Source organism: Narcine bancroftii, chromosome 9 (assembly GCF_036971445.1).
Source record: "Narcine bancroftii isolate sNarBan1 chromosome 9, sNarBan1.hap1, whole genome shotgun sequence".
Classification (NCBI taxonomy): domain Eukaryota; kingdom Metazoa; phylum Chordata; class Chondrichthyes; order Torpediniformes; family Narcinidae; genus Narcine; species Narcine bancroftii.
In genome coordinates this window covers 32,883,956-32,906,167 of record NC_091477.1, presented here as the reverse complement: position 1 = coordinate 32,906,167, position 22,212 = coordinate 32,883,956, and the positions used below count along the sequence as shown (strand labels likewise).

At 39.8% G+C, this 22,212-nt stretch overlaps 2 protein-coding genes across 8 annotated transcripts in view; one reads left to right on the top strand and one right to left on the bottom strand.

The window, feature by feature from the left end:
* Positions 1-14,931, top strand: part of simc1 (SUMO interacting motifs containing 1) — a 51,015-nt gene extending 36,084 nt beyond the window's left edge. For 6 of the 7 annotated variants that reach the window (XM_069898730.1, XM_069898733.1, XM_069898731.1 and 3 more), the window contains 7 exons: positions 642-711; positions 1,872-2,032; positions 4,827-4,946; positions 5,967-6,095; positions 6,214-6,370; positions 8,172-8,259; positions 9,650-14,931. In XM_069898730.1, the coding sequence (XP_069754831.1) occupies positions 642-711; positions 1,872-2,032; positions 4,827-4,946; positions 5,967-6,095; positions 6,214-6,370; positions 8,172-8,259; positions 9,650-9,873 (949 nt within the window). In that variant the 3' untranslated portion in view covers positions 9,874-14,931. The remainder of the gene's footprint in view (positions 1-641; positions 712-1,871; positions 2,033-4,826; positions 4,947-5,966; positions 6,096-6,213; positions 6,371-8,171; positions 8,260-9,649) is intronic. The other variant, XM_069898728.1, reaches the window with a different exon arrangement.
* The window catches only part of kiaa1191 (KIAA1191 ortholog), a 16,821-nt gene continuing 6,503 nt past the window's right edge, over positions 11,895-22,212 (bottom strand). The window contains exons 7-8 of the mRNA XM_069898741.1: positions 17,528-17,670; positions 11,895-12,600 (exon numbers count right to left, since the gene is read on the bottom strand). Of these exons, the coding sequence (XP_069754842.1) occupies positions 12,389-12,600; positions 17,528-17,670 (355 nt within the window). The 3' untranslated portion in view covers positions 11,895-12,388. The remainder of the gene's footprint in view (positions 12,601-17,527; positions 17,671-22,212) is intronic.

Below are 22,212 nucleotides of genomic sequence, written 5' to 3'. Positions count from 1 at the left end.
CATTGGCCAGATCAAAGAAACATTGAAAAAATTGTTGGCAGGTCAGGGGGTGATCAAGGAGAGGTTAAGATAACTTGACAGAAATGGTGATAGAAGCAGAGGAAAGAATTAAGAGGTTGGAGGATAGGTTGGATAAGAGAGAAAGAAAATAGCTGCAAAGAGAGTGAAATTATTGTTTGAATATTTATTTTAACTTGTTAAATTGTGTGAGAAAACTGGAAAATTGCAATGTGCCATGCTTGTTCAAAAAGGGAGGAAAGCAGAAGGCAAAAAACTGAATGCCAGTTGGATTAATATTATTGGCAAGACGCTAGTTTCAATAATGGAAGAGGAAATAAATAATGAGGCACAACCCAATCATGGAATAGGAAATAAATAATGAGGCATGAGCCAATCAGATTCCTCCTCTTATACAAAGGTTTCAAGATAAAATGCAACACTGTGCTTCAACTATCAGCTGATGAAATTTCAATGAACCAAGTTTATCTAAAGATTGAAGTGAGAGTATCCATTGACAGGGCTTATATCTGGAGGAATAAAGGTCAGTTTTTGAATACCGAAAGTGTTTTCCATGACATGGTGTGAAATACAATGTCTTATTTTTAAAAAAACCTAAAAGATGTTTCATTTTATTTAAATAGGTTACATCCTGCAAATATTTTGACGGTGCAATGGGACTGGGAGCTACTGGCATATCATGTGGAGAACAAGGTAATTTAGATATTGAATCTTTTAAAGATGAAAATGACTGTCAATTCTTTTAAAGTAGAGTTTAGTAGAATTTTTAGGTTTGTTTTACATTTTTATTTATCCTACTTGATTTTTATTACTTATTCTGATAGTACATTGAATAATTGCTGCCAAGGTGGCAACTAAAGTACATTTTTCTTAACATAAAATTTTAATGTTTTAACAATAAATCTTCTCTTATTGTCCTATAAAGGTCAAACTCTGTGTGAGGGTCCCATTCCTACTCAAGCAAGCTCTTGTGCAACATCCACATACTAAGTAATGACTATAGAACAGAAACACTGAGCATCTATTTTCTAGTTTTATGTTAAAAAGGACATTGTTGCTCATGTCCTAGCCAGTATTTTATTTTTTTTTTAAATTTAGACGTACAGCATTGTTACAGGCCCTTTCAGCCCACGAGACGGTGCTGTCCAATTAACCTACAACCCCGGTAAATTTTGATGAAACAGGAGCACCCAGAGGAAACCCACACAGACACAGGGAGAACGTACAAACTCCTTCCAGATAGCATGGGATTCAAACCCCGTTCTGGATCACTGGCGCTGTAACAGCACTGCGCGAACCACTACTCTAACCTTGCTGCCCCAATGTTTATTCTTCATTCAACATTACCAAAGTGGATTAGCTGGTTACTATTACCATGTTCTTTGTTGCAGTTTACTGTCTGCTAATTTGTTATCCAGTATTCTACATGACCATAATGATTGCATTATTGCCCTACAAATAAAACGAAGTACTTAAAATAATGCAGTAAATTGAAATCCAGAGCCCTGGTGGAACAAGCCTACAACTCTTTCATGGGAACTCTTGTATTTTATTGTGGATTTTTTGTTTGCTGCAAAGTTACTGCTTGTGTAGTCTAAATGAGCACAAGCATCTTACCCCTAACCCATTTTGTTTCAAATAGGATGGTTATTATTATTTAATATTTAAATTCCAACTGCAACATGTGCCTTTAGACTACAAGTTAAGCTGGTTATTGTATTTACAGTGATGGAGTTGTAGATTTATCAAGGGTGATAGCATTCTTTTAGAGCCAGTGAACAAAAATAACTGCATTTTTTAAACTTTGTCCTTGTGTAATATTGTATGACATGTGTGTGTCTGTGCATTTCAAGGATCATCACAGGAATGATTCCCAGACCAGGAGTAATCGACTATTGTTCCTGCAGTATGTTGTTCAGACACTTGAGGATGATTTTCAGCTAAATCGTGACGTACCCCAACAATCCATAGCCAAGGCTGTTCTCTCCTGTGATGAAAAATTTTCGAATGTAAGGTATTGAGACCTTAACCTCCTTAGACCTACATTTTTCCATTGCAGTTACAGAACATTTTGTATTTTGCTGGAAGGCAAGTAAAATTAAGCGCATTATTAATTCCATCAGCAAGTGTTAAATGCATGACATAGTAACATCAGCATACACCTGAAACCTGTTCCATTAATGACAGTAGAATCTCAAAAGGAGTCACAACATCCATTTCATACTGGAAAGTGATCTACACGTTATTCCTTAGTTTGAAACACCAAAACCCTACAGATGCTAGAAAAAATGAAATAAATATCAATAAATATAAAAAATGAAATAAATATCAGTGAATGATAAGGAATCAATGTTTTGGGTCAATGACCTTTCAGTAGAACTGACTACTTTTCAGTTTTTATTAATAAAATAAGAAATGTATTTATTTTTCACTCAATATATTTTAAAATCACAACTTGCCAATGAGTCTTTTCTTTCAATGGGAAAGGTTAGTCAGAAATTCTGAACATATGCATCAGATGTGCATTATGTTTATATTTATCAATGTTGGTTTTGTGACCTGGACTAATGGGAGAATGGAAATTGAATTCCACCCTGAGAATTTGAAAAACTGGTTAAAATAAAAGTGTTTACTTGAACTATTTAAAAAAACCTATTTAAAATCCAGCTAATCCCACTCGTGTTCTTTGCAAAAAGGAAATCTGTTTGTGACATGGACATCCTAACTATCCAGTAAAGCAAGTTTCTCAGTTGTATAAAAACTTTCACGGTAATCATGGATTGAGCAGAAAGTTTTTAAAAGTCCATATTGATGTAATAATAGATCTGTGATGGCAAATGTATCATACACCAGAATATTATCAAATATTGGCATCAATATAAATTGATGATACTTCTAAGGAAAGTAGATTAGAATAACTTAGTCCCTTATCTAAATGCCTCAGAGTTCAGATTTATTGTCAAAGTGCTTACGTGACATCATATAAAACCCTGAGATTCTTTTTCCTGCAAGTGAGGCAGAACTACCACTTACTAATAATGCAAAAAAAAACTGTACACAACATACATATGTAAACAAATAAAGAACTGTAAACATAATAAATGTAAACAAGCTGACTTGCATTACAGAGCGTATAAAATAAATCAATAAAGTGCAGCAATAAGATTCATTAAATGAGTTTATTGTTCAGGAGTTTGATGGTGTTCCTGAAGCTGGTGGTGCGAGTCTTGTGGCACCTACACCTCTTTCCTGATGGTAGCAGCGAAACCAAAACGTGTGATGGGTAGTGTCGATCCTCAGGGCTATAGATGTCCCGTCCCCATACCAGACCATGATGCAGCCAGTCAGCACACTTTCCACCATACATCTGTAAAAATTTCTCAAAGTTTCCGATGTCATACCAATTCTCTGCAAATTCCTGTGGAAGTATAAGGGCTGACATGCTTTCTTCATGATGCCATTAGAGTTGGGTCCTGGAAAGAGAGAGGGAGAGGGAGAGAGAGAGAGAGACCGGGACAGTGACAGAGAGAGATAGATAGATAGAGAGAGAGATAGAGACAGAGAGACAGAGAGAGAGAGAGAGAGAGAGAGAGAGAGAGAGAGAGATTGTCTGAGATAGTGACTCCCAAGAATTTAAATTGGCTCACCCTCTTCACCTCTGATTTCTCCCAATGATCACTGGATCATATAAACCTGGTTTTCCCTTCCAAAAGTAAACAATCAGCTCCTTAGTTTTAGTGACACTGAGTGCGAGGTTGTTGTTGGTGCACCCTTCAGTCAAGTTTTCAATTTCCCTCCTTTATGCTGATTCATTGCCTTTCTTTATACAACCCACTACCATAGTATCATCGACAAATTTGTAGATGGTGTTATCGTCGTACCAAGCCACCCATTCGTAGGCGTAAAGTGAGGAGAGCAGGGGGCTAAGAACACAGCCCTGTGGTGCTCTGGTACTGCTGGAGATTGTGGAGGAGAAGTTCTTACCAATCCTCACTGATTGTGGTCTGGAGGTGAAGAAATCCATGATCCATAGTGGAGTATTGAGTCCCAGGTCTTGGAGTTTGCTGATATGTTTTGAGGGGCTGATAGTGTTAAATGCTGAATTGCAGTGAATAAAGAGCATTCTGATGAATACTGTCAGAGTGTTCCTTTGTGTTGAGCCAGTGAGATGGCATCCACTGTAGTCCTTTTCCTACAATAGGTGAACTGGAACATATCCATGTCACCACTCAGACTGGAGCTGATATGCTTCAATGGTAGCCTTTCAAAACACTTCATCACTATTGATGTAAGTGATCCTGGTCGAAATCACTAAGGCAGATGACTATGCTCTTCTTGGGCACTGGTATGATTGACACATGTTTGAATCAGGTGGGTACCATGCGCAGTCAGAGTGAGAGGATGAAGATATCCATGAATACACTGGTAAGTTGGTCAGCTCAGATTTTTAATACTCGGCCAGGTACTCCATTCAGATGCTTTCCTCTGACTCGCTCTCATGAGGGCAGCACATCCTCGGATATGGAGAGGATAGGATCATCAGGGGACGTGGTGGTGCAGTGGGGTGGTTCTTCACAGTTACTGTGTGGTCAAATCGGGCAAAGAAGGAAGACTCCTTTGCATTTGTTCAACAAATCTAAGATGGGCAATAACTAGAGTAAATTGGAATACTCCATTTAAAAATGGGAGTCTGACCATTTTACTTGAAAAAGAGAATTAATTACCTGAAGTACTTGCATCTGATGTCAGACTGCTTTCATATTCAGCAAGTGAAAAACAGTGAATTAAATTTGTTTTTTTTCTTCCAGCAGTGTCATTAAGTGGCTTGTTGATACCATCTCTAAGGACTCTGAAGAAATACATGAGGGAAATGGTCCCACATCATCACTATCTCATAACCTTCTGGTGGTGGACACTAAGAATTCAAGGTAAATTTACAATGAATAAATAAAAGAAAAATACTTCAGTTTATTGTCACCTGATTTATTCAGCATAAAGTTTTGTGATGGGCATCAAGCAGAAAATTTAAACAACAGTGGTAACAGTTACTGGTGAGACATGGACTAGAATGCTGAATAAAGGTAGAAGTGGAGCCCATCAAAAGCGACTGAAGAAAGACTGAAATCCCATCACTAAGTTATGGTGACAGAGGAGAGGAATGGGGATGAGTAAATCCTGGTTCTGCTAGCTCTTTTAATGCAGGTGCACCATACAGTCAACGAGTGAAGAGCTCCTTTTTCAGAGTTTTGCATTGCACTACTTTTATTTGCAAGCAAAAGTAGAGAGTGATTAATTATTAAATTTTTTTAAGCTGACACATTAGGGGTGTTGCAGATCCATGCCCAATGATTGAAGGTTTTGCAGATTTAAGTAATGCTGCAGTGAACCGTTTACTACAATGACACTAGCATTTTACAGGTCCTTCAGGTTTGCATATTGATTTTTGATTTTCCTTACTTCAACCGTTAGATAAATTTTAACAAAAAGTTGATTAATTTGCAAAGCCCTTATATTTGATTACCATGATTTGAGTCCATCGTAACTTTATTACTTTTTAAAATATTTTATGGTCAAACAAGTATTAAGAATTAACCATCATAATAACTTTATTACTTTTTGCGTATCATATATATTCTGGAATTCTCATCTCTTAAATTACCAATGTTATTTGAATTGTTTAATGATCCGCATTGATTTGATGTACCTTATGTTGGACTCATCAGCACTTTTTAGTTTTGTACTCCATTTTAATAAAGTGAAGTGGCACCGTGACCTTTTAATAGCACATTTGAAAGATGCCAGTGGTGCTTGTTATTTCAGTCCTGAAACCATTACGCTATCATGTTATTCAGGAGAATGTTTTGTTTAGAAAATGAGTTGTGACAGGCCTGTGTTCCTTTATTCTGTCCCTAATCAATGCTTGTAACTTGTGCTGCTTTATTCTCCAGAATTATTTGCCTCCTTCAGAAGATGCTTACTTTGGCTGTAGAAGTGGATAGGTCCCCAACTTGCAGCTCAAATAAAATTGCAGAAGTAATATTTCAGCACTTTATTTATATTTCTAAAAGATCACAAAGGTAAACAGAGAAGCCCTTTTATAAATTCACATTTTGGAATGATTCATATTCTAAGCTGTATAGCCTCTATATGTTGACTGTTCAATTGTAATTTATTTTTTTCTCTACAACCTTTAAGATTAACAATGTTAAGAAGTATGGAAAGCCAACTCCTGCGCTGCAAGTTACTGGAATTTATCTTCCACCATTACACTAAAAAACAAAATACTCTTCCAATATCCTTGGGAAAAATATTGCATTTCCTTAGATATGCTAAATTTCCCACAGAAACTGATGTAAGTCCACTTTCTTTCTTACCTTTTAAGTATGTGATGTATTTGTTTGCCTCAAGTTATGGTGTTTTATTAGTTTATATTTTGCATTAGTTGTTTTAATGATTCAGTATTTTATAAGCAAAGTAATTGCAATTTATGTATTTAGTATACATTTTAAATGAATAGTTTGCACATTTCACTAGTCAAATGTGCTTATATTTTCTTTGTTGCTTACTTTGATATATTATTTGATGGAAAATTAAATCTCAATTATAAAACCTAACTTCCATATGTTGATCAGGACAGTAAATAGTGCAAATGGGAGCAGAATGTTGCAAAGGGACATGGATTGATAGGGTAGCCACAATTATAGCATGTGGACTTCATTGTGAGTAAACAATACATCATCACTATTGGATTCAAGTGAAATAAATTGAAGTATTTTTTTTAAATAACGAGAAACTAGGAACTGCCGAGGTGTAAACAGACACAAAGTTAATAGTTATTAAAATCCAATAGCAAACCATAAAATCCTTTTTTTAAAAAAAACAGCAGATCAGGCAACATCTGAGGTAAGAAAAGCTAAATTAATATTTTAGATCAAAGAAATGTCGGCAGATATTGGAATGAATGTACAAGATAGTTTTAAGTTGCAGAAATGTTGGCAGAGGCATGGATAGGACAAATGGCAAATTTCTGATTTGATGAGGCTTGGAAATGAAGTTATGTGGTTGATGGGATAATGAGAGAGGAATGTAAAAGCTAAGAAACGAGGAAATGCCCCAAAATTTAACCTGTGTTAGCGGAGACAGAAATATTGAAGCAATAATTCCAGTACTACACAGTTCTGATAAAAACTGGGAAAACAATTTGTCTCAAGATATTCATTCAGTATTGAGTCTGACTGCAGCAATGTGCCCAAGTAGAAAGTTAGATTCTCTTTCTTGATATGGTATCCATTGGAAGAGTACAAAAAGGCAATCAAAAAGGTTAACATTGCCTTTTATGTTAAACCATTACCTTAATTATAGTAAATTTCTCCTTGAAGCTGATTAAAGAACATAAGAAATAGGAGGAGAGTAGGCCGTCTATCCTACTGAAGCCACTCATTTAATCAGGTCATGACTGATCTGACAGTGGATTCCCATAGCTCTATTTCCTAAATATTCAAAAAGTCATCTGTGTCTTAAATACATCTAATGAGGCAGTGCCTACTGCTTCATAAAAGTAATCTTGTTGTACAAAATACCAAGAGCAGGATTTTGTTTTTGAGAGTGTCACTCCATTGTCTAATTCGATATTGCACTAAATTCCAAAATTCATATCCAGCTGAAGCAAATTGCCTCATATATCATGAGAGTGGGTGCAACACAGATTTATTATATTGATGCTAGGCTAAAGGAGCAAAATGTGAGAACAGGGTGTATCAACTTAATTTGTTTCCTTGAATAGAGGAGATTGAGGAGTAAATCTGTTTTAGGTGTTTAAGATTTGAATGGTGATCCAAACTACATAAGGAACTGAAAACAATTGAAATCAGGAAGCTTATTTGAACACAATAAAACAGTAGAAATTAAGAACCTCCTTTCCAAAAGGGTGTACATTCTGAAACAATTCCAAAGTTTTTAGGAATCGTATTGATAATTTTTTTCTGTAAGTTATCAAGGGAAGATGGATATCAGGAATAGCTGATTTAATTAAGCTCCAAATTCAAAATGATCTACTCATGGACCAATGATGAGGAATAATGATTAAGACTATGCAAGTGAGAAGTCATCTGAAGCAAATGCTATGTATTCAACATTAATTTTCATTTTCTCAGGAGTATCATTCAAGCAAATGGCAATGTTGGGATGAACTTGTCCACCTTCTATGTTTATTACTTTTAAGCTATCAAGAGGTGACCAAGCGTAAGTTTTTTTTAAAAAATTCATTTAGTTTCTGATAGTCCCACTTCATTGTGTAGTTGGGCATTGATGAAATCACCAAGACTTGTGTCCAAGATCCTTAAGGGCACAGTAGATATTGCCTGCTGCCTCAGAGTTCCAGGAATCTGTGTTTTATCCTGACTTCAGAGATTGACTGTGTGGAGATTGTACTTTTCCCCCAGTGACTGCATGGTTTTCCTTCCGAATCCCAATGATGGGCTGGTAAATTAACTGGCCATCATAAATTACCCCTCGGTGGAAGTGGATGACAAAAAGGGCAGCATGGTTAGCGCAACGCTGTTTTAGCGCCAGCAATCGGGACCAGGTTTCAAATTCTGTGCTGTCTGTAAAGAGATGGTGCCTTCTCCTGTGTCTGCATGGGTCCTGTTACCGTTCAAAATGTACCAGGGGTTGTAGGTTAATTGGGTGTAATTGGGCATGGTCTTGAGAGCCGAAATGGCCCATTAGCGGGCTGTATGTCTCAAAGACTCAAAGGGTTAAAACTAAGAACACTAAATTTCTGCACCTATGTAGGCTGCAAATGACCTTAACACTAGTATTTTGTTATTATACAATGGTACATGAAGGACTCATTTAACATAATTACTTACATTTGCGCACAACTCATTAAAAATCTTATTTGGTTAGAAGTAAGATTTTAGGCTAAATGTTTTATTTTCCATGTAAAAAAAAATACATAAAGGCAGTGCCAAATGTAGTAACGTGCAAGATTTCATCAATGGAACTTGGACACAATCAGCCAAGACTGGGGATTATGTGACAGAAATCTGGAGGATCACGAAATAGATTGAAAAGGATGACAAAGGGTTCTATTTTTGGAGAAGATGAAAGTGATGGTCCACAAATATTAATTACATAGTCAATAATGGAATTCAGAAGTAACTTCTTTATGCCAAGAGTATATTTTTGTTCCCTTTCATGTAATTATTTACAGTATTTCTCACTCTTAAAATGTCTGTGCTACTTGCTGTGTGTATACCTTGAAGAAGCAGGTTGCAACCAAAATAATTACTTTCTCCATGACTAAGACTTCCACCAGCTCTCTGGTCTATTGAACTTTCAAGTGGTAGCAAAATAAAACTAAGAGGTTTAGCTATTATGTTCCTATAGCCCTGTTTGAGGAATGTGAAAATAATTCAGACTGCAGTCATAAGGTTTTGGCAAATCACCTATGAATCCTCACTGCCATTCCAAATTCAAGTCTTTGTGAACATGTTTCCATTTTTTTAAGGGTTTGTAGGTAACAATGAGTAGCCAGAATAAATTTGTAGTATTTATTTTTCATTGTTGCTTGTCTTGAGTATCTCTCTACTAACTTATTTCTGTAATATATATTGAATGTATTCCTCAGGTCACCTGAGGCTTTCAATCACAGAACGGGTGAAGTATGTTCTTGCTGACGCACCTCCAATGCTCACAACACATGATGTTATCACGGTGAAAGAAGTTCTGAAAGATGTGGAGGAATTCTATAGTCGAGTATTCAGTTATTTGGGAAGACCATTGAATTCACAATTAGAAGAACAGATCCGTCTACTGAAGGACTTGCTTCTTTGTGCAGCAACTACAAAATAAGTTTTAAATTTATTTTGTTAAGACCATTTTATATATACCCTGTAATATAAACTATGATCTACTTTCGTTAAGCTATCACTCTGTAAGCAAAGTGCTACACTGGAATTTTGAAGTATTTTTCAAATTGGATTTTTCTCAATGATTCAAAAACCTACTCTTTTTTAAACCTTGAACTGTATTTCTGATTCCAACACAGAAGACGTGATAACCTTCAAATGTGTTTTGCCTTGGATGTTTAATCCTCTGGACTCTGAAATCTGGATGACATACAAAACGCCGGTTATTTTCAGGCTTCTCCAATATATTGAAATGGAATCTAAATGTGCGAGGTGGCAGTGAGAGTGGGGTCTTTGGTCTTTGAGTGATCTATTCAGTTTGAAGACACAAATTCCGAGTACAAACAATAACATTTATTGCATACCTTCTGGTGCTTTGAATTTTATATTTGACTCGTGATCATTTATCTTGTAAGAAATCTCTAGTTTTTTAAAGAAATTATTTAAAGTTTAAGGGAGTTAAAATTGTATTTTGTCTGAATTTATGAATTCAAATTGATTTATTGGTTCTTCTACCATGTCTTGTAATGTTTACTTTTCTGAGATATCATCTCTACAAGGGTATAAACGTATGCAGTGGAATATTCATTATTCATCAGAATTTTATGCAAAATATGAAATGTCTTTCTCTTTGTCTCATTCCTTGTGGATATTTTCATTGTAGCATTATTAAACTATTGACTATATTCACACCATTGTTTTTGGATATTGATGATGGTAAAACCAAAACATGGAGAACATTATTCATCCTCCAATTTCTACTTTCTGACAGGGAAGTTGGAACCACTGCTGATAAATAATGAAGATTCTACTGTTGGATAATATTGCACTGTAACATTTTTGTTAGCCAAACCTAAATAGATTAAGAACTCTGGTCTTCATTGAAATAGCTACCAAAATTCTGAAGTGTATTTCTCATTTTATTTAATGTAACAGATGTATATCTACTACTACAATGTATTTTTGGGAGTCATTTTCTGCTGCCTGTACAGTTGTACAAGCCATTTGAAATGCTGATTCTTATAATCTAGATGTTGGTGTAAAATTAGTGTATTAGCTTGGTGAGATAATCTGTCTGAAACATGTCTGCTTGTCATTGATGCTCCTTTGGCAATACCAGAGAATGTGTTGATTGAGGGACTGATCCAAGTTCCATATAGAATTCCAGAAAAGAGATGGATGGGTAGCAAGAGCTTTTTAGACATTGATTTGTTCCAAGTCCTAAGGTAATTCTCACATCCCAATCTAGGCTTAATGAGGGTAGTTTAAGCTCCGATCTGTTGCACCATATTCTGCCATGGCAGGTGTGATTGTATTGTCTATGATTGGCTTCATGAAAATAGCATGAGTAAAGAAAGTAACAACATGGAGATAAATTAGGGCATGTCTAAAAGTTTACTGTTAATTGGTTTGAGACCAACCATTTGGATTCAGAAGGCAAGGAGGAAAGAGCCTAAATAGATAATTGTTTCAACAGGAAAATGGATTAAATCACCACCGCTGCCCCCCACTCCCAACCCATGCAGTTTGCAGACAGATTCATAACAGGAATCCAAGTTTAAAAGGATACATATGTGCCATGCATGATGTTAAAAGTTTAATAAAATTATTCCTATTATTTTATTACCAGGTTTTCATGGAACTTAGTTAATCAAAAGATCAAATATCAATTTGATGGCAAATTCTGCAAACAACCTCTGGAAGGAGCACATTCGTCCCATAAAAATATGGTTTAATTGTATGTTAGAGGAAGTGTTAAAAAATGTGTACAAACTTTTGTAGATAAAAAAATTGTGTAAAAACAAACTGTATTCAATAGTACTTGCATAAAATTGCACAATTCTAATTTTAAAATGCTTAAAGCCTTAAGATTACTGGTTAAAGATAAACCATGCATGGTCAGTCATCCTTTTAAACATCTATTATATATACAAAATTAGTTTAAAAACTAGAAATAGCATGAAATAAGTCACAAAATTATGTTCATGTTTATTTAACATTAGATACAGAGAAGCACATGCAACTTACTAGGTGATGTTTATCCTATTAGTTGCTCTCTCTTGACATCACAGACTGAAGTGCATTATTTTGTCACACATTTTTAATTTACTAACTGGTAAGGTAAATAACAAAAACCTCAGTGGATACTCCATCACAATTGAGGGTTTGAGAGTTCATTAACTTCATCTCATTCAGATGAAAACTGGAAATATTTAAGAAATTTTCAATACATTCTTGTTGGTGCAAATAAGCATTTGTGGATTTCTAGTTCTTCATACTGGTTTTAAGTCAACAATAGAATCCATATTCATTTTCCTTCCAAATCTCTTCTAGCAGTTTAAAAATAAAATTTGTGTAGTTGTAGTCAGATATAACAAAATGAATCTCATGAGCAGTTATGTCAAAATTCATTTGAGTACAGGGCATACACATTTGATGCTTCTTAACTACAGTTTATATTAAAATCCAGTTGGAGCAAAAGCATTTAGATCTCTGGGCTCTATGTGATGACTACGAACAGGGCGTTTTTGTCTTTCCAGTATGGTTAGCTCCATTTTGGGTGGGTTTAGATTTGCATGATCTGCAATTTTAGCAACGCTCCCCTGAGTACGCATGATCTCCATAGGCGAGGGTTTTTGCAGGCCTTTGTACTTCTGAATCGCAGAGCTACCTGCATTAAAAAAATAACCAATTTGTTAGCATCAAATCTTAGTAATTAATCTACAACTGTTAAATTAATGCCAACAATTTTAATATTAATCTCTAGTGCTTAATGTGTACAGTTTGCATTTTCTTCCTGTGACAGGTTTCCTTGATGTACTGGTTTCCTATTGCAACTCTGAGAAGTAGCAAAGGTCAGCAGGTTAATTGGGCACGATAAACTGCCTTTAGCATTTAAATGAGTGGTGAAATCTGGGAAAGTTGGAGAATTTTTTTTATTAAATGGGATAAAGTGGGATTTATGTAGCCAGATACTTGGTGGTAAATTCAGCTTTTGGTGAGTGAAAGCAAATGTTTCTGTGCTTTACAATTCTAAAATTTTGTTGAGATGTTAAAATCTAGAAAATGTGATAAGAAAACTCATTCCTCCACAATGCTACTTTAGTGGGATATTTTGAGAACAACTTGTGAAAAGAAAATTCTTTGAAATAGTTTAATTTTCTTTTTTGTAACTAATTTTCCACTAAATGACAGCAAGTTAAACCTAGAAAACAATAATAGAAGTCAGTCATGATGGATTAATAAAAGGGAAATTATTTATGACAATCCCCATGGAATGCAGTGCTAAGGACATTGAAAAGACTCTTAGATAGGCGCATGCATCAAGAAAAAGATTGTTGTGTGTCATGTTGAGGTTTCTATCAGTCACCACAACATTGTGGGCTGAAGAGTCTGTAGTATGCTGTAATTTGTGTTCTATGGAAACTTTCAGGATATAGCTGATTAAAACAAATTCGCAGCTTAGATCATCAATATGATACAAAGGCTTCATAAGAATTTAGATAGCCTAAGTAAATGGACAATGTATTGCAATTGGGGTACAAGGCAGAAAGATGAAGAGACCTCCACTGGCAAACAATGGGTTCATGTTCAGAGGGTCCTGGGTGTCCTTGCACACAAAGAACGGAAAATTACTGTTGAGGTGCATCAAGCCGTTAGGAACACAAACAGTACTGTGGCTTTTACTCTAAGAGAATTAAAATATCAAGATGGCTTACTGGAATTGTATTACGGGGCTAGTGAGATTACAGCTAGAGTATTGTGTACAGGTTCTCGAGATAGGGTTGTCCGATGAGGAAAGATTAAGCAGACTAACTCAATATTGAATAGAATTTAGAAGCACAAGTCAACTTATTGAAACTATACAAACTCTTAGTGTTTTGAAGGGTAGAGGATGTTTCACATGAGGTCACAGCTTCAAAATAATATGGTTGAGCATTTAGAATTTAAGACCAAAAATGCATCTTTGGATATTAAGGCTTAGTGATTTTTCTGTTTAATATAGTCACACAAACCAGTAGTAAACTCCATGCATTAATCACATAGACTGTGGGAATGTCCTAATGGGTGTTCTGTGATTATTCCCCAATCAGTGAATCCCCACTGTGGCAAATCTCACTCTACTTCCTTAAATCCTCATGTCACCTTCTCCCTCTGAGACACACTCCCAGTATCCCGTAAACTTCATTTCCACATCCTCCTTCCAGGATTCTCCCTATGCATTGAATCTTTACTCTTCCCCCTCCAGTGTCAGTAAATCTTCACACTCTCCCTCACACTAATGCAACCAGGGTCACAGAATCTTCACAACACCACCTCCTTCGGAAATGTTTTTCCCTTGTCAGCAATCTTCACAGCCCATCTCTCTCAGCATCAGCCAATCCTCACAAGCTATTCCTTAAATTTAAAGTTTTTAATTTAGACAGAATGTGGTAACACACCCTTTCAGTCTACAAGCCTATGCCAACCAATTAACTTCCAACCCCCCCCCCCCTATGTTTTGAAGGGTGGGTGCAAACCAGAGCACCCAGAGGAAACACCCATTAGGAGACCGTACAAAGTCCTTACAGACAGCACCAGATTCAGCTGGCGTTGTAATAGCATTGCGCTAACCACTACGCTAACTGTGCTGCCCTCATTTATCTCCAGTGTGGTCATGAATCTTCTCACATCCCTCTCCTTCCTGTGATTTTACATAGGGTGCACTTTTTTTCTTCCGCAAGTGTTTGAACATTTGCATGTCACAATACCCACTCTTGCACCATCAAAGAAATGTGGCCTCTCAGATAAAATGGATAGCAGGAGATTCTTGGCAGGTCAGGCTGCATCTTTGGCTGTTCTGATTACCATAGGAACGAACCACTCAAGTTATTTTTACTGACCAGAAAGTGCCTTGATATTTGAACAAATATACATTACTATTGAAGTGGCAGACTCTCTTTCAGGGACATTAACAAAGAGTTATAATGTGTTATCGAGTAATAAACCATTCTGCCCTCTACATCCATGTTGATCTTTTTGTCCATTTACACACATCTCATTTGCCTGCATTAAGCTCATATGCTTCTTTCTCCACCTTGTCTGCCTAAATGTCTCCTAAATCAATCCAGATAAATGTGAGGCGATGCATTTTGGAAGGACAAACTAGAAGGCTGAGTACAGGGTTAATGGTCGGTTAGTTAGAGTGTGGATGAACATAGGGACCATGGGGTCCCAATCCATACATCTCTCAAGGCTGCCGGACAGGTTGATAGGATAGTTAAGGCGGCATATGGGATGTTGGGCTTCATTAATGGGGGATTGAGTTCAAGAGTCAAGAGGTCATGTTGCAACTCTACAGATCTCTAGTGACCATTTATAGGAAGGATGTGGAAGCTTTGGAGAGGGTGCAGAGGAGATTTACCAGGATGTTGCCTGGATTGGAAAATAAGTCATGAAGCAAAGATTCACAGAGCTGGGACTTTTGTCTTTGGAGTGAAGGATGAGAAGAGACTTAATAGAGATCTACAAGATTATGAGATGTATAGAGTGGGTGGACAGCTAGCACCTTTTTCCCCCAAGGCAGGAATACCAGGGGACATCTGTACCAAGTGGAGGAAGGGAAGCTTAGGAAGACCAGGGTTTTTTTTTGTGGGTGCCTGGAATGTCTTGCCAGGGATGGTGGTCAAGGCTGAAACATTAGACTTTTAAGACTCAGACAGGCACATTGATGGGAAAAAAAAGGTTACAAAGTGGGGAGAGTTTCGTAAGTTTTTAAAGAGTTTAAAGGAATATATGGGTTGGTGCGAGAACACAGCCTTGCTTCACGCCATTGTTAATGGAGAAGGGTTCAGAGAGCTCATTGCTGTATCTGACCCGACCTTGTTGGTTTTCGAGCAGTTGGATAATCATGTTGAGGAACTCAACACCAACCCTCTTTTCAATCTTCTTCAGCATGATGCTGAACCAAGCCATGAAAGACCCCAACAATGAAGACGCTGTTTACATCCGGTACCGCACGGATGGCAGTCTCTTCAATCATGAGGCGCCTGCAAGCTCACACCAAGACACAAGAGAAACTTGTCCGTGAACTACTCTTTGCAGACGATGCCGCTTTAGTTGCCCATTCAGAGCCAGCTCTTCAGCGCTTGACGTCCTGCTTTGCGGAAACTGCCAAAATGTTTGGCCTGGAAGTCAGCCTGAAGTAAACTGAGGTCCTCCATCAGCCAGCTCCCCACCATGACTACCAGCCCCCCCACATCTCCATCGGGCACACAAAACTCAAAACGGTCAACCAGTTTACCTATCTCGGCTGCACCATTTCATCAGATGCAAGGATCGACAATGAGATAGACAACAGACTCGCCAAGGCAAATAGCGCCTTTGGAAGACTACACAAAAGAGTCTGGAAAAACAACCAACTGAAAAACCTCACAAAGATAAGCGTATACAGAGCCGTTGTCATACCCACACTCCTGTTCGGCTCCGAATCATGGGTCCTCTACCGGCACCACCTACGGCTCCTAGAATGCTTCCACCAGCGTTGTCTCCGCTCCATCCTCAACATCCATTGGAGCGCTTACATCCCTAACGTCGAAGTACTCGAGATGGCAGAGGTCGACAGCATCGAGTCCACGCTGCTGAAGATCCAGCTGCGCTGGATGGGTCACGTCTCCAGAATGGAGGACCATCGCCTTCCCAAGATCGTGTTATATGGCGAGCTCTCCACTGGCCACCGTGACAGAGGTGCACCAAAGAAAAGGTACAAGGACTGCCTAAAGAAATCTCTTGGTGCCTGCCACATTGACCACCGCCAGTGGGCTGATAACGCCTCAAACCGTGCATCTTGGCGCCTCACAGTTTGGCGGGCAGCAACCTCCTTTGAAGAAGACCGCAGAGCCCACCTCACTGACAAAAGGCAAAGGAGGAAAAACCCAACACCCAACTCCAACCAACCAATTTTCCCCTGCAACCGCTGCAATCGTGTCTGCCTGTCCCGCATCGGACTTGTCAGCCACAAACGAGCCTGCAGCTGACGTGGACTTTTTACCCCCTCCATAAATCTTCGTCCACGAAGCCAAGCCAAAGAAAGAAAAAGGAATATATGCAGTCAGCACAACATCAAGGGCCAAAGGACCTGTACTGTGCTGTAGTGTTCTATATTCTAAAAGAATAGAATTTAACAGATTAGAACAATTAACAAATTACACTGAAAAAAGGAGTTTTTTTTTAAAAAAGACAATGTTAAGACAACTTTTTTCAATCTGATCAAGATGTGAATTAGGTTAAAGAAAATAAAAATACAGGAAACAAGCCCTTCAGTCCACCACATCCATGTTAATCATCACCCATCTACACTAATCATATTTATCAACATTTAATTCAGCACTCTCCATACCATGGCAGTTCCAAATGCTCAGCGACATGCTTATTCTTTATTGTTACAATGCCTGCAACCCTCACCTGAAGCACAGGACAGGATTGTTAATTGAAATTTATCTAATGATAATTGGATTTTAAAGCAATATGTTACAATTCAAAAGCATCATGCTACCAACTGAACCATACTTGATGCAAAGATTTAATCGGTGCTTAACAAATATTTTTCCTTTTCCTACCTGGTTCAATTCCTTTGTAATTATGTGAACGCATAAAAGGTTTCCATTTTTCAATGGCAGTTGTTTCACTAACTAATATAGCAGATTCTCCTTCCAGACTTTTACTGCTCAAGTCAGAAGATCCTCCATGGCTAAACAAAGACCTAAAACCATCAACCAGAAAAAGCAATAAAAATATTTCATCTCCATTAAGAATAGGCAGTATTCTTGCATTCATTTCCAAGTGCATGTATACAAAGGTTTTTCCTGTTGGAGATTTCAGAACAGTATGGAATTTGGAGATTGTGTTGATAATCATTACCAAATAAACACTATCTGGCTTAAGACCAATGATTCAGAATAATTGGAATTAGCCCCAGGTAAACCCAGGAGTTGATTCATTTAACATAATACTAAACAGTCCTGAACTCTGTTTAGGACTTAATTCATTGTTCAACGTATTACAAACACACATTTCATTTAGCATCCACACTAACAGTTAACAGGTTGCAAGTCTTCCACAGCAAAACCATCCACAGTTTGTGCTCTCAGACAGCATGGAACCATTAGATCCAAATTAACAACAAATTAAGAACAAAAGAACAATGGTTGTTATTCCAGGACCCTTGAAGAGAGTGGTGAGGAAGACCAGATAAGACATTTACAGGTAACGATTATGACTCATGTTTTAGGAAATTGAAACTGAAAACAGATTTCAATATTGATCAAGCAAGTCATGTAATTGAGACACTTGAAGCAAGGTTGATTTAATAAGTAACCAGTGATCTGCAAGACAAATCAAGTAATTTGGTGTAAGATTGACACTTCTGTTTCTCCTTGTCAGGGGAAAACCGTGACCATTGTAATGGTCATTTTTGATTTCCCCATAACTGGGTGGGAAACAGGATCATTATTCCTGTATTTGGATTGTGTCCATTTTGATAGTCATTTTGTCTAACCCCCTGCCTGGGTTCATGGAAGCATCGTGGAAGTCACAAGCTTTGTTTCCTCTATACAAAGGAGAGGTGAATTGTGACCATCATTCATATGAAAGAACATTTCTCTGGAAGCAACTCAACGACGATTCATGAGTTTTGAGAAGTCTGATCACTCATTGTTTCACCTACTTCATAATTACTTCTGAACATTAGTTCTGAGTTTTAGCACAGGATTTCCGAGATTGAATTTTGAATAGACTTTTCAGAATTGTGCCCAAGCTGTAAAGGCTTGGGCAATCCACACACACAAATTTGCGCATAGTTGGGGTGAAGTTTAGACTCAAGTTGATATATTATTAATAGTCATTATAAATATATTGTTTTAAAAAAGTCTTGAATTTTAATTGTTACTTGTCTAATGATGGAACAAAGGCTTGTACAATTCATGGTAGAATTTTACACTGGACACCAAAATAAGTGTCAAACCACATCTGCAGTTACCAACATTCCTCATGTATAAATGTGTCTAATAAAAAGATTTGGTTATGATTTTCCATAAAATGCCTCAATATACATCTTAAAATATCTTTTTAAACCTTGAACTCAACAATAGAATTTCTAGGCCATAAAATCTTAAATAATCCTACCCTGGAACATTAAATAGTTATGTATCTGGTGTAGCAGCGCACTCCCTCGTGGCGAACCAGGCCCGCTTGTACCGCCGCGTGGCAGGGCAGCCAAGAGAAGATGGCGCCGTTGTGGGGTTCTTGCCTTGTGGTTCCAGCCCAGCGCGCACCTCAGGCAGTCGTTATGACATCACCACTCACGCTGCCCTTAAAGGGGCACGCACGGGATTTGAATAAAACAGTCATTGAGAGCATCCAAGATGGTGGCAGAGAGTCTCTTTGCCGTAGCTGTGCTACATTGGTGACCCTGACGAGGCCAGACATTTTTTCTGGTCTCCCAACATGGATCCAGCCGAAATCAACTGAAGCTGCCCCACATTAGGACCCATTGCCCGCGTACGTGTTTCAGGCAGGCGGAGGTGCAGTTTTGCCTCAGGAACATTTCGGAAAACGCCACGATGTTTTACCATATCGTGAGTGTGCTAGACAAGGAGACGGCAGCCAGGGTGGACGGTCTCATCCACAATCCACCAGTTGAGAGTAAATACCCTGCTGGGCACCTTCGGTCTCTCCCCACAACAGCGGGCCTCCAGTTTCCTGCATCTGGACGGGCTGGCAGACCAAACGCCATCGGCCCTGATGGACGAGATGCTGGTGCTGGCGGAAGATCACAAGCTCAGCTTCTTATTCCACCAGATCTTCATGGAGCAGACGCCTGAGGACATTCAGCTTCTGCTGGCGGACGAAGATTTCAGTGACCCACGTCGAGTCGTGGCCCGAGCGGACACCTTCTGGCGCACCAAGAGAAAGAACAAAGCTGCCCTCAGCCAGGTTACCCGTCCAGGAGCCATCTGGTCACAGCACCCATCCCTCCCTCCCCGCACAAGCCAGAGGAGCACCACCCCACTTGGTGCTTCTATCATCAACGCTGGAGGGCACAAGCTCTCAAGTGCAGGCAACCCTGTACCTACCAGGGAAATGTTGATGGCTGCGGTGGCTGGCCACACGAACAGCCTCCTGCACATGACTGATAAGTCCACTGGCCGGTGTGTCCTTGTGGACACTGGAGCGGAACTGAGCGTCTTACCCCCGACCTCTTGTTCCCACCCTGCAGACAACCAACTGTTCCACCATCATTTCGGCACCCGCAGGGCGCAGATCCAGATCGGGAACGATAAATTCCGCTGGAAGTTTGAGCTGGTTCCGCGTTCTTGGAGGCCGACTTTCTCAAGGCACATGGCCTGCTGGTAGACGTGAAGGGCAGACTAGTTAATACCCGCACACTCCACTCAGTCCGCCTCAATGCCACGGATGCGGTTGGGTATTGTCCGCCCCTCTGACAGACCCTGGGCATCCCTTCTTCACAAGGTCCCCAAATCTTCCAGTGGCTGGCAACCCTGCTGGGATTATCAGCGCCTGAACGATGCCACTATGCTGGACAGGTACCCAATCTCTCACATCCAGGACTTTACACCCAAACTCCATGGCGCCCAGGTCTTCTCGAAAGTTGACCTGGTTCGGGGCTATCATCAAATCCCAGTCAACCCCGAAGACATTGGTAAGACAGCGATCATCATCCCATTCGGCCTGTTCGAATTCTTGCGGACTTAAAAACTGGGCCCAGACTTTTCAGCGCCTCATGGACACAGTGGGCAGGGACCTGGACTTTTGTGTTTATATACATCGATGACATCCTGATCGCCAGTCGCAACCACGAGGAGCACATGGCCCATCTCCGCACCTTGTATGCCCACCTGGCGGAATTCGGCCTTACAGTCAAAGTGGCCAAGTGAAGGGTCTGCAAGAATTCGTAGGTATGGTGAACTTTTATCATTGTTTCATCCCTGGCATCACCTGCATCACCGCTAAAGACAAAGTCCTGGTTTGGTCTGAAGAGACAGAGGGCACTTTCACGGCCACAAAGGCCAATGTCACCTTATTCATGCACGACCGGAGGCACACACTGCTCTCAGTAGACACCTCAGGCACGGCCATTGGGTGTGTACTCAAACAGTGGCTTGACGGACAGTAGCACCCGCTGGCCTTCTTTAGCAGGCACCTTCAACCGCCAGAGCTCAAGTACAGTGCCTTTGACCAGGAGCTCCTGGCGCTGTACCTAGCCATCTGGCACTTCCTGGAGGGCAGGTCATTCACTGACCACAAGCCTCTCACACAGGCCATCGCGATGGCCAAGGATCCATGGTCAGGCTGCCAGCAATGCCATCTCTTCTATTTGTCAGAGTTCACCACCGACATCCAGCACAGGGCAGGTAGAGACAACGTCGTGGAGGATGCGCTTTCCCGACCGGCAATCAACACCCTTGCCCCCAGCCTCAACTACACCCAACTGGTGCAGAGGGAAGACGTGGAGACGCAAGCCCTCCATACCACCATTTCGGGGCTCTGCCTCCAGGACATTCAGTTGCTGAACAGCCCGAACATGCTGCTCTGCGACGTGTCCACCCTTCACCGTGCCCAGTAGCCTGGCGCAGTGGAGATCGCAGGCCTTCAACTTGGTCCATGATCTAGCACACCCATTGGTGCGAATGGTGGCGGAGTGGTTCGTGTGGCATGGACTCAAGGAGGTAGCTGAGATGGCGAGGAGCTGCACACAGTGCAAGGTCTCCAAGGTCCACCGGCATACGCAGGCCCCGATTCAGCAATTCGACCCAGCAGTCAAAAGGTTCCAACACATACATGTTGACATCGTGGGGCCCCTGCTGGTGTCCAGGGAGGTGCACTATCTGCTTACAGTGGTCAACCGGACCACAAGATGACTGGAAACCATCCCTATCAAGGAGGCTTCTGCCAAGACGAGTGCCTGGAACTTGGTCGCCCACTAGGTACAGCGCCAGGAACTCCTGGTCGAAGGCACTGTACTTGAGTTCCACCACACATCACCAGCAACAGCGGCACCCAGTTCACCTCTACCCTCTGGACTCAATTGGCGAACCTACTGAGGGTTAAACTCCACCACACCACGACTTACCACCCACAAGCAAACGGTCTGGTGGAGAGATTTCACTGCCACCTAAAGACAGCCCTCATGGCTCGCCTCACAGGTCCCGACTGGGCAGACGAACTACCCTGGGTCCTTCTCGGCATCAGAACACCACCCAAGGAGGATCTACAGGCATCACCT